General features: G+C 36.6%; 1 protein-coding gene across 3 annotated transcripts in view; it reads right to left on the bottom strand.

The window, feature by feature from the left end:
• tnip1 (TNFAIP3 interacting protein 1) overlaps positions 1-13082 on the bottom strand; it is a 31644-nt gene extending 18562 nt beyond the window's left edge. For 2 of the 3 annotated variants that reach the window (XM_015349790.2, XM_015349792.2), the window contains exons 1-5: positions 8462-8573; positions 2100-2280; positions 1474-1620; positions 539-624; positions 385-453 (exon numbers count right to left, since the gene is read on the bottom strand). In XM_015349790.2, coding sequence (XP_015205276.1) covers positions 385-453; positions 539-624; positions 1474-1620; positions 2100-2238 — 441 coding nt within the window. In that variant the 5' untranslated portion in view covers positions 2239-2280; positions 8462-8573. Of the gene's footprint in view, positions 1-384; positions 454-538; positions 625-1473; positions 1621-2099; positions 2281-8461; positions 8574-12989 lie in introns of those variants that run through there. The other variant, XM_015349791.2, reaches the window with a different exon arrangement.
• Between the last annotated feature and the right edge of the window lie 63 nt (positions 13083-13145).

The raw sequence follows: 13145 nt of genomic DNA, 5'->3' as shown, positions 1-13145 counted from the left end.
GTTGGAAAAAGAACAATTACGTAATTATGTTTAAACCGAACTGAACTGCTTACTTGGCTACATTTCCTAGAATAACAATGTCCTATGTGACCAGCAAACACAAGCCAGCAGCACTCATTAATACTTTGAAAACGTTGGTTGCACAACGTTTGCAACGTCATCAAAACAAAGCTGGCATAGTAACTGGTTTCCTGTGACACATTTTTTCCCCCAGGTATTGTCACAATTAGGCCATAAAGTATTGATAAGAGATCATAACATCAGATCAATTTTGCAATCTAAAAGAAAGTGAAGTTGTGAAAGTCAGTGGTGTTGCAATAGTGTATGTTTCACACAACAGGGAAAATCCAAATTCCTCAAAACAGCAGGTATTAGAGTACTTACTGACTTGTTTTCTTCATCAGAACCACGTCTTTCTTCAAGATTCACAACTTCAAACTCTGAAGAGCCCTCCTGAAATAATTAGAAAATTTATGTGACTAAAATGAATAGGAGGACCTCACAATACTAAAAAAAACAGACTAAGAGAATAACTTACACTGGATGCAGGTCTCTGTCTGCTTCTTGGTTGACACTCCTGGGTTTCCTTCAATCCTGCATTCTCTCCATAACTTTCATCTTGGACTGGAAACAAGGAAAGACGCATAAGTACACACCACATGGGGAAAAAAAAAGTAAAACAGCTCTAAGGATACAGGTTTTACATATCTTAAGAACATGAAATTTATTTTACACTAATAGATATATTAATATGGTACCTGTCAGTAAATATAAGTATGTGCTACTATACACTTTCATCATTCAAGACATTAATATGTTTACACAATAGACTGACAAGATTAGCATATCCCCTTGTACAGGATCTAACAACAAAATTTGGCTTAACATGCCTTATAAACATACATCACTTCTTTCTTCAGGACTCCAGTAGTTTGCACCGTAACACAACTGAACACAGGAAATTTGGCATTATGTTAAAAGCTATATATACTGTGTGTGCCCAGGTTCCTGCCAGGATTAATAGTGTTGCTTGACTGGTACACAGGCAGTTGGGCAATCTTCATCTCAGTGTTCTTCCTGCCACTACTTTCCTTACATTGTTCAAATACATCTTGACATATTACTCATACACTTTCCACACTGTTCACCACAACCTCTAACAAGTCTTCCCTTTAGGCTAACAAATTATTAGTTTAAAAAATAACTTTGGGACAACCATGTAAACATTTTAAACGAGGAAACCCCACTATCTTACAGGAAAACAAAAAATGGCTGTTTTTTCAGAAAAGCATCTGCTACGTCACCCGAGAACTGTCTGGCTTTGCTATGAACTGCACCTGTACCTGATAATTTGAGTGTGAGCTTTGCAGCAGCGACGCATGTTTTCTAACCCACTGAGGAGCCTAGAGCCCTTTCATGTGAACGATTGAAACACAGCATGTCCCGGTGTGTTTGTTATGTTCCTTGGCCTACCCTGTGTTTCAGCATGCGTAGGAAGGGCAATTCCAACAGCGGAATTGAAACTGGATGAGGACCTCAAGATCTCATTGTCTCTCACAAGCTCTTCCACTCTTTGACGGAGTTTAGATGCCTCAGTCTGCGATTCTTCAAGCAGGTCTCCTATGATAAAAATAATAATAGATGCATAAGATAAAATGCTATAATATATAGAATGTATAGAAGAATATAGAATATTATGCTAGAATAATAGAATGTCTATGCTACATAATACAACAACTTAACTGTATGCATTTATATGCCATTAGGATAAATTTAGTTTTCTGGCCATAACCACAGGCCTAAAAAATCTTTGACACATAAGATACCAATCACAAACAAATTTCCACATATATAAGGAATTCGTTTTTTGTAGAAATTCAGGAAAAATCTAAGGAATATAAAGATCATTTCTGAAATAAGGATGGAATACAACAAATAAATCTCTTGACTATCTTCGCTAGATAGTGGATTTTTTTTTTTCCCCATTTCCATTCTACTGGAGCAGAAGATCTTGTTATTTCGTTCCCCTACAAATCGCTCCACCGCCGGGTTAGGTTGGCGTGACAGGTGTCCGGAGACGAGCGGCAGTCTTGCAGTACCCAGGCTCTTGAGCCCCTTCATCCTCTCTCTCAGCATGCAGTTCTCCTCCAGCAGCTGGCGGTAGGTCACGCTGCTCGCCTCATCCTTCGGCTCGCTCCCACCGGGATCGTAAATGCGATAGGGCCCTTTCCCTTCCATTGACTGCTTGTTCACTTACAAAGCATCCTGTAGGGGAACGCACTGAAAAAGCCAAAAAAAAAAAAGAGAAAACAGTTCAATCGGCACATTTTACACACAGTGACTTGAACAGGCCATTCCACCGCGAACTTTCTTGACGGGAATGAATATCCAGTGGGGAGGAGCAGGGCCCAGTACAGCAACTGAGATCTTTTACGTTCCTCTACCATCCCTGCTTGTTGTACACATTTATTTGCAACATATTACACGTGAACATCTCTGGAGATACATTTTAGCTCCTGCAAATTTTGACTAATGCCGTTCCAGAACAAAATGCTGTATAATCCATGACAACACCGTGAACCACCAAGAACTGAACGTGCAAAGCTAATGGCTGGTAAGTCAACAACAGCGAACATCCACCCCCTTACGGACACACTGTTAACTATGTGCCCGTGAGGATGAAGCGAATTTCAGTGTAATCCTCTTCTGAGTTTCCCCCGTGATGAGCAACAGACCCTGCGGTGGTAGCACGTACTGTATGTAAAAAATAAAATGAGTGGGGGGCTTGAGCTACCTGCAGGCAACCTTAAAAAGAAAAAAAAAAAGGTTTCCACTACAATGGAAAATCTGATATCTTGTGATTTGCAAGCAATTAAAATGGTTTATGCAAGCCTGCAAAAAATGCAAACAATCACATTACAAAAATATTCTCTGTGGGTGAGTATGCAGGTATGATGTAGGCAGTAAAGGCAAACTGTTCTGCTCTGAAACATCATATGTCTCCTCCCCCATTGCCTGCTCAGCCTTCCCCCAAGAAAGGATCAGTCTGACTTGCCACCACGATTTCATCATTTTGGAAATGAAATCGAGTAAGCCTTTACAATTAGTGGGTGTTTAATTTATGGGGAACGGGAGAAGTTATATGAATAGCACTTGAATACATCATAGCCTAAAGTGCAATTCATATTAACTTCATAGGAAAAGTATACACTACATAAAAATTTGGAATCTTATTGTTAAGTTTTACCTTAAATCCTTTACTTCATACCGTGGGCACAAACACTTTATATTACATGTTAGAAGTGCAGATGGTTGAAATAATTGTATGTAGCAGAGAAATGTATTTCCCATACTGCAAGTGATTATGTTTTCCTTGGATTATGTTATCCAAATAAGGTAATATAAGTGACTATGTTTCATTAGGTAAAGTATATATACATACAGACCAATATAATATATAATTAACACCATATACCAATATTGTTATTTCATTTCAGCAAATAAAATGTCAGTATAGACGTTGCCTGATTGTATCAGCTGCTTAGTCAATAATTATCATAAATAACATCAGCTACACTATATATATACACATCTTTAGATAACCTTAATTCAAAATCATGGCTTGCAAGCAAGTCTTCCAGAGTTATTTTTAAGAACTCACTGCCGAATTTGTCATTTCCTTTTGTGAGCATTCCAGTTACTTATCTTTGCCAAGTGTGCAATTGTAAAGTATTGATCAGAAAAACATCAAGGAGCAAACAGATGGGACTCTCCTCCTTCATTTTATAAGCAAATGAAACCAAAACTAAACATGCCCTTTCTAAGCAATAGGTTACTGATTACATCAAGATTCTACATCACTAGGTAATCCTGGAAGACCCAAATCTTACTATTTGTACAAGACGGATAAACTGGAGGAAATCAGTATATTACGCGGTCTGCTATTCTTTGGGGAACTGTGACACATCTGAGGATTCAAATGTAAAATCCTCCATGCTCTCTTTTCAAACTTAGTCTGTGAACTGAGGATTCAATCACAGTTTGTCTGGGGATGGGAAAATAGAAAAAAAAATCCCTTTTCACATACAATCTTATCTCATGATTTCTTGTTTTCCCACAATATCTGACATCACTGGTCTTTTTTCCCCACATAAGGTTATATTTCCAAGTGTAGACAATAGTTACTGTTCCATCTGCCTAAAGAGGCAGCACATTTTGGGAAGGACGTGTGCTTGTTGTCAGAAATTCAAATGCATTTGTGCTTGTTGTCTAGTAGAGTATATATCAGTTTATCAATAAAATCAAATAAAACCAAAATAATACTCAAGCAAATCCACCAAAGGCAAATTCTTCCCTCCTGGACAATTAAAATATAAAAATGCATGGATGGGAATCTTGACAATAAAAAAAAATAATAATCATTTCTTATTTGTAGCCTCAGTTTCCATTTTAGTCATCTAAGTATCCAATATGACTTCTGTCTGCAGGCATGACCAAACTGCTGCTGCACTGGGTTTCATTTTTGGGATGTCTATTGGGAAAGTTTAGAGTTTTTGAAAATCTTTTTTATAGACAGGCACAGGATGAAGATTACAGGAACTTCTCCCAGAGTAACGAAAATCAATACATAATAATAATCATGAAACCTACTTGAATTAAAGTTTAACTGATGTACACTGACCTGTCTACCAAAGCTTCTCAGGAGTAACCAAACAGGTTTTGTTGATTCAGTATCAGACTAGATGTTGGAAGTTAATAAAGAAACGTAGTTGAAGTAAACATACAGTATGCCCTTTACACAATATAAAAAACTCTTCTTTATATTAACAGAATTACCGAGAACAAAACTCAATCAAATTTCTGAAAACTAAAGCAGAAAAGGTTACACCCGAAAGTCATTTACATTTCTCTGATTGAAATGAGACTGCTCTTTTTCTCTCCTCTTTTTCTTCATGAGGGTAATTACAGGAATTGCAGCACTGTATGATTAATACAGGTACTGTATGTGCAAAAAAAACTGTCATTTTGAAAATATTATAGCGTGATAGCTGATGTAGCGGTCTTGAAGAGAAAATGTTGAAGTAAAACCCAGGGCACACAACTGAAAAGCAGACTCTTTTTTTAAAAAAAAAAAGCCGCTGAAGGAAAAACAGTATGGAAAATGAATGACAACAGCAAGGTTCGTCATTTCTAAAACAGACCTGAAGAAAACAACACACGTCACCAGTGAAGAAAATACTGTATTTAATGTGAACACAAGAAGTAAGGCTGTTTACCATTTGTGTATACAGTGCATAAACTGAAAGCACTGTGCTGTGACACAAGCAGGTTCCAGAAACCAAGTTCCCAAAGGTACTCTAAAATCACTAGCTCCACTCAATACCGAAGGGAAACAATTAACAAGTGGAGGCAGTATTCAAAACCCATGTGATACCAGTATTAATATTTAAATGGAGAGAAGAAGTGGAGCAGAAGACCTTCAACAACATACATGCTACACCTCTGCAAGAAACCAGCAATCTCTGATTTTAGACTCATGATAATGACTATAATGGAAATGTCATCATCTGAAATTATTTGGGGATTTGACTAGATCATCAAATTATGCCAACACAGGCATAAGGCAATGCAGACAACTGAAAATGCCTGGCACATCCAGACTAAGTGGTAGAGAAATGGTCTCAAGAACTTAGAAGGCATTCACACAATCTAACCTACAAACACACCCAAAGAACTATAACAAGATCTATCTGGTACTTTTTTGGTCAATAAATGAGGGCTAAAAACTAAGTGGCAGAAACCTGTTGTCTTTACAGTATATCATAATATCCTTTTGTTGTGAATTTTCACTTTACCTAATGGCAATTTACATTACAGATGATTCAGAGAACATCTAATTTGAATCTGTGTTCACAAGTTTTAGTGAGGTTATTTACAGTCAATGATTTGAATACATTTTGCAGCACAGCTCTGACGTTGTGTACTTTGAGAAGGCTTGCTGGTTCACTGAAATGGCGTTCCAAACTGTGTTCTTTTATCCTACTAATCAAAAACTGTCATATTATTTTAGCACATACATTTTCTTTTACCTCCAAAGTTCGTTCCCTGTAGAGTGTTTGAGATTTAAATCAGTCAGCAGACCACTTGAACTTTGCAGAAAATGTGAACTCAGCACATAATCTAGCACCAGGTGAATCATATGCCAAGTTTTTCATTCAGAATTAGGTCTGCAATTCTGTAAATTGCAAGTGTTCAGCATGAAAGTGTTACAGATGATTTACACTGACTGCTATTTTGGACAGCAGGGCATTCTGAAGTCTAGTATGGAAACTTCTGCATCTTTTTAGATGGTGCGAGGTCATGTCATGTGAAGAAAAACCTCAAGATAAGATCAATGACATACAAAGCATTATCATCTGACATCCTGAGGGCATTTCAAGACCCCAGAGCAAAGAAAAGCTGAAATATTCATTTTGAATTTTATCACTGCGACATCAATCCACTGGAAAAACTCAAGAATGTCACGTAGCTTGTTCTGATAGCTGAATACAAGTTCGTTCTTATTTTTTTTTCTAAAACCATATGCCTATATTGAATCCAGTTCCGCTCACTAACATAAAGCATATAATAACATAGCTAAAAACAAAGGAAGGATCAATCACCTATCTTTTTTTACATCAACCAGCTGGCAATAGAAAAAGCCTTGATCCCAGACAGATCCCATGACAGCTGAAGGAAACATCATCATATACAAACATGCACATGCCCACGGCCATTATCTTGCCTAGGACTTCTAGGCAAGCTGAAACTGTCGAGCACAATAGTCTTACCCATACTAAGAACTAAAGAGTGCATTTATAAAACCCACATCTTCAAAACTCTAATGGGCTGAACAAAAGGAAGGGACAAGGACTACATAATTTTATGGGTCTAGAAACCCAAATATAGAATTTATACAGAGCATAGAACGTACTATGACTGAATGAGTTATATGTTATTAGTAAATGTATATTTCCAACAGCACTAAGAGCAATGCCACACAGTAAGCTAGACAACAGAAAAGGTTCACACAAATGAAATATTTGGGGTATACTTCAACTTCATTTTCACCATTTATCATTCTTCTGTTTACTGTTACACAGACATACAAACACATTACACAAATATGTGAGACATTGACTTCAAAACAGTATTGTGTCTCTATACATACAATTCATGCCTTTAAAAAGACCTCTAACTGTCACTGACTGCTACTGTACACTGTGATTCACCCATTAGTGATTTTTCAGTGGGAGCTTTATGTGAATGAGCCTAAATATAGTTTTCATTGTGACTGTAGTCTGGGGGCCTCTTAGGAGCACGAGTCAACTAATGGGTGGGGGCCTTCCTCAAGCCCATCCTTGTAAAAGGTCACTAAGTGAGGCTCTCACCATGTCACGCAGTTTTCCAGCTCTGGTGTCAAGTCACTTTACAATAAAATGACCTATTCCGTCCCTCGCAGAACATATGTCACGTAACATTTCCACTATTGTTTTTTCACAGCCAGGCGAAAGATCGACATACGTAACAACACACACCTACAGTCATTCAATAAAAGGTATACATTTCTCAGATACATTTTGGTAGCAATAGCGTGTCTGGGAATGTTAAACCGCACAGCTCAACACTGCATATTTAGTACAGGAAGCAAAATGAAATCGCCGCAGAACAGGTTTTCCTTCTGTGTACTTTAATACCGAGTATATGCCATGCACATTCCATACAGAGACTTCACTTGAAACCCCTTTCCGCATATTCTTATAATGAAGGATGATATCTCCGACATTTAGTTTTTAGTCCACGGGGAAGTCTAAAATGTATAGCTTTCTTCTGCTGCAGCCTACACACTCCTTACTGGGATACACACAGCGGAGAGGACACACAACACATGCGGGTGACTGCACTGTCACTGCACTTCTGTTCAACACTGCAACGACCTCCGGAAGCGCCCCTTAAAACCGCAGGGTAATTTAACAAACATGAAGAGCTTTTAGATGATCTAAATAATGGTGGAGATTTTTTTTCCACATTATTGGAATTAGATTATTTCAGATGAATACAGTCGACCGACAGTAGTCAACAGTAGGTCGAAGATGCCGCAAACTGATTGAGGTTTTCAAGCTGACTTTCACGTTGAACTTCACATTTACCCTTGCCTGTAGGTTGCCAGAAGTTTGATATTTTCGTTTCGTCATTCTTTACGGTAAATCTTATCGCGACATGGGAAGAAAAAAAAGTGTTAATACTGGTGGTGACCCCATCACATTACATAATATATTTCCACTGACGAACGTATTTGCCGATAGATACAGGCGGTTTTTAGTAACGGTGTTCCTTGAAAAGCGAAAAGCAAAGACTGAGCACATCGTAAAGCTTGTTTCGATCCAGAGAAAATGTTAAAAAGAGCACAATAAGTCCATACCTGTCTCGACTAGTGCTAAGATCTCCAAGCTGCACTCCGAGATACACTTCTCAAACTGATTACGGAAGTACTAGTGTTCCGTGTTGTAACCTGGGAATTTCCACCCTAGGATGTAAACAGCTGTGATTGACAACACCGCTGACCAATGGGGAAAGAGAAGAGGGCCAATCCCCAAGGTGACGTAAGGAGCCGACTGCACATCACCTGGAAACGGAGGACCATCTTTAACAATGTCAAGTATGTGTAACAGTGGTTGCAAAAAAACAAAAACAAAAGTACGACCTGACCTCACCCCGTCCGAATTTCGGTTTTTACAAAAGGAAAGGAAAGTCGTGTCACGATCAATTCATAAATCAAACGAAACAAAACACCAATTCAGTTGCGCTACGCTTACCTCTGCAGGGGTTGACAGACCCCTCGGCTGTGAGCTCTCAGCGGTCACAAGCTGGCCACCCTCAGCCGATCCCGAGTCCAAGCCATGCCTGGCGATGTCATCTAGACATGTACCATCAGGCACTAACCGCAGTGCGAAGCAGTCTCCACTCACCTTTTCCCACTCCAACTGCATGTACAGTATGGTTTCAAAATAGATTTAGGGCTGCCTGGTTCCTAACATCTCATTTCTGTCGTTTCTCAGACGACACATTTTTGTCACCTTGGGCTAGATCTGTTTCAAGACAGTTCTGATAGGTATGTTACAGCTCAGGATTTACATATATAAAATATATATAACTTATATCCCTTTTATGATGTGACGCACAGCAAATAGATTCCCTTAATTCATTTTACAATACTGCCATATTTCCCTAAAATGCACAGCTTTTTACTTACTATCCTATTTATTTACTATCCTGCTGGAGTTGGCGGATTATGCCATATAAAAGCCTGGACTTTTAACTAAGCTGTACAAATCAAGTCTGAGTCGGGAAGCTTTCAATACATGATTCCCATTTTGCGATAAATGTTTCAAATTTTAATGAAAGTTTCAGCACATTTAACTTTTGAAAACTATTACAGGTAGAAAATTAATTATGAATTAATAAACAATCAATCGATTCAAAAAGATGTGTTATCAAATAAATCATTCAAAAAGCTTCTTGGGTTTAGATAATTTGAAACCTAAGTATTATGACAAATAAAAAAAACAGCTGGCATTAAGTTAAAGTGACTATCTTATAATTATCTGTGCTTTGTTTACCCCAGTAAAGAAACGTGTACATTTGTATTTGTACACATACAAACCACAGGATTGAAAGTCTTGGAATGTTGTACTTTCTCTGGAATGTTACAAGAAAAACTCCAAGAAAAGATTTCACATAGTAGTCTTTATGGTTTTAAGATTACGTTTTGTTTTTTTTTTTAAATCGTGTGCTATTAAAAAGCACAACAGTAGTATTTCTCTTACAAATTCAGAACAGCCCCCTTTTGTTCCAGAAATTAGGTCATTATAAAATATTGTAACGGCAAGGGCGCCCGCCTGAGCCCCCGTTGCGTTACAATATGTTTGAAGTGCATAGAAGGATTGAATGACTAGTCGTAGCAGGGGATGTCCAGTTACTAAAGGTGTCTCTTTTTGCTTTATTCCTGGCTGTCAATCAGAAAAAAAAAGATAGAATTTAATTGCCTTGTACTATGCGATTCGATATGCCGTACAAAAAATATAAATAAAAAAACTGTTTCCTATTCATCTGCCCTCTGTCATTTACAGAAATGAAGCAGACGGTACAATTGGTAAGGATTCGTAGTGTAACAACGATGTTAGTAATTGAGCTCCAAAAAAAGTGACTGGGGATCCCCTACTTCTTTTTTCTATTTCCTGTTTGAAACACAGAAACTGTCACTTCCCCTCAGATTTTTATTTATATTCTTCATTGGCTTTACAGAATGCAGTCATAATGCAGAATTTTTTTTAAAAAAAGTGATTAAAACTCGTGGTCTTTGTTGAGGCATTGTTGAACAAAATGGGTTTGTTTTAAGGTAGACATTAAAATATGTAGCCTACAACTCTAATCAACTACAGTACTTCAGGATGAGATTCTCAAAATCCATTTTCATAAGAAACGTCAAATTCCTTCTTGATAGCTGTTTGCTTGCTAGTTTTCTTCACCTTTTTGATATGACAACAACAGTGACCTCTTGTGTTAGTAATAATTAATTTATAAAAGAACGCTTAATTATTTATTCTTAGTTCTTCTGTATTTTGTTTGGCTTTTACTAACATGATAGCTTCGATCACAGCACTGGCAATAAAATCATTGACTGAAGCCTGAATAGGGCTGTAGTTAAAAATAATATATACATTGATTCGATTTTTTTTCTAATAGGTATGTGGTCTTTATATCATTTACGTTTGCATAGTTTCTTTCCTGTATTTGCATTCTAGTTTTGTCAAGTCAGGTTGATTAAAAGACCAACGACGTAATGCATGTGATGAAAAGACTTTGACAAAAAGGTTTGAGACGTGATCAAAAACTGAAATCACAATTAAAATATATAAATACGGTTTCACTTTCTATGAAATATCCTCACAATATTTTTTGTAGGTGTGCAATGACATATTAAGCTAAAATGGCAACAGCTGACCCAAATTGTCTGTCAACCATTTTAAAATACCATACCATTACTCAAAATCTACACATTCACTACATAAGTAAGATAATTAAACTCTGCAGAGTTGTTTGCTTTTGCATTTTCTGCATTTTTATCTAGGAGCTATGAAATATTAATATATTTCAATATTTATATACTTCAATTTCCTTTCTCATGACTGTTTTGAATATAGACTTATTGTGGTGACTCTGGGAGAGAAGAAGAAACTGTTTACTCACAATTATCATTTTTATTCCAATCAGAAGTGAACATTTTTTTTCCAAAAGCTTTTTGGGGGAAAACAGGTTGTATGCAGTACATTTATAATACTGAATTGCTGATTGTGATCAGACCATTTTGTTTGAGTTAAGCTCTAATTTGCTCAAACTCAATGAGCACTCCATTAATAAAGCTTTCTACATTAAAAAAAGAGGACCTGGTGAAACTAGTGGCATTGTTTGGGACATTTGGGGTGAGTTTTCAGTAATGCACGTATGTATTGACATGAATTATACTGAGTTACAAAATATACATTTTGCTAGCCTGGTTGTATTTGCTTTATGGTACAGTGAATAATTATATATATATATTTTTTTTAAATAAGCTAGATGTTTTTTTTTCCTCTGTAAAGATACTGCTGTTTTTGGTTTTATAATAATCTGTGATTATGCAAGTAAAATGGGGATATCGTAAATGCTTTTGTGCTTGGGTAATGTATTTGTGCAGTCATTACTAAGAAAACAATGAGCAAAATAATTTTATTGACCCATTTGTGGAAATATATGCAGATTAATTTTGTTGTCAAGTCCTTTTTTAATCTATTCTTGTAGACCACTGTGCTGATTACTTACTTTAATTAAAAGCTCTCTTTCTGTATACTGAATTATGGAAAAAAGGGATATTTTTAGAGCATTGTTAACAGTTATCATGGAAAAATACTGACAGTTTAATGTGCTGAATAATTAAGGTCATGCAGACTAATGTCAGATAACATTAACGTTTAGCAGCAGCTGTCAAAACAACCAGATCTATTCATTATCTTGTTCAAACATACCATCAAAAAAATCTAAATCATTCCTGGTAATTCCCTTGCAGTTTATAGTTTTCTTGATCTTTTTATAAATGTGTCTCAGATCTTCATCATATTGTATTTGTTTTCTAGCTCAGGATTTTATTTATTTTTGAAAACACATTCCGTACTGTCTCACTGTTCTATGTTATAAGAAAATTACTGCTATTGCCACCCATATAAATATATAGAAATGATCTTGAAACAGAATGATTGCTCATACCAATCACTAGAATTACAGCAATAGATGCAAACAGGAAACAAATACTCAAAAATTGTCAGTAAAGATCACCCACTTTTTTCACTTCAAATGCCTATTGAGTATATTTTACAATGTATAAACTGAATCAACAGAGAGGTACATTCATAAACAATTACTTTCAGGGTAGAAATGCATGAGATTAAATGCATTATTTTTATAGTTAAAACAGATTACTATTTACAGACAAATTATTGTTATGAAACTAAATCACTGACTAAACATGTGCAATATAGGTACTGTACATTGTGCTTGTCAGTTCTGACTTTGGATTCAAAAATGAATCAAAGAAGTGAATCAGTAAATTACTATTCACTGTAATAGCAAATTGTACTTGCAGACATAAACAAATCCCACTTACCTCTTCTGCCACCTGAACCCTGATTTCACACGCCTCATGGAATTACATTCAGTGCAGTACATACAGTATCTGTTCCTGCTGTCTTCTGAATTTAATGGCTACGTCATGCCAAAAGTTTGTGCAGCTCTACACTATCTTCCAAGAACAGGCACATAAAAGTTGACAGATAAACAACAGAACTAGGAAACTATATTAAAATCATTATTAAATGCAAATGTTTACATGTATGCAAACAATAGACCCAACTCACCATGGATTGTGCTTCTGCACAGTCCTCAATTTAGCTGTGAGGCGAAGGTTACAGATGATATACAGTACAGTAGGAGGATGGGGGAAGGCTCTTTAGCTCTGTTTAACACAGACTGGGGGAATTCCCATGTTGTTAGAGGCCCGGATATTTTCAGTG

This window comes from Lepisosteus oculatus, chromosome 11 (assembly GCF_040954835.1).
Source record: "Lepisosteus oculatus isolate fLepOcu1 chromosome 11, fLepOcu1.hap2, whole genome shotgun sequence".
Lineage (NCBI taxonomy): Eukaryota > Metazoa > Chordata > Actinopteri > Semionotiformes > Lepisosteidae > Lepisosteus > Lepisosteus oculatus.
This window is presented reverse-complemented; position numbering and strand designations above follow the sequence as displayed.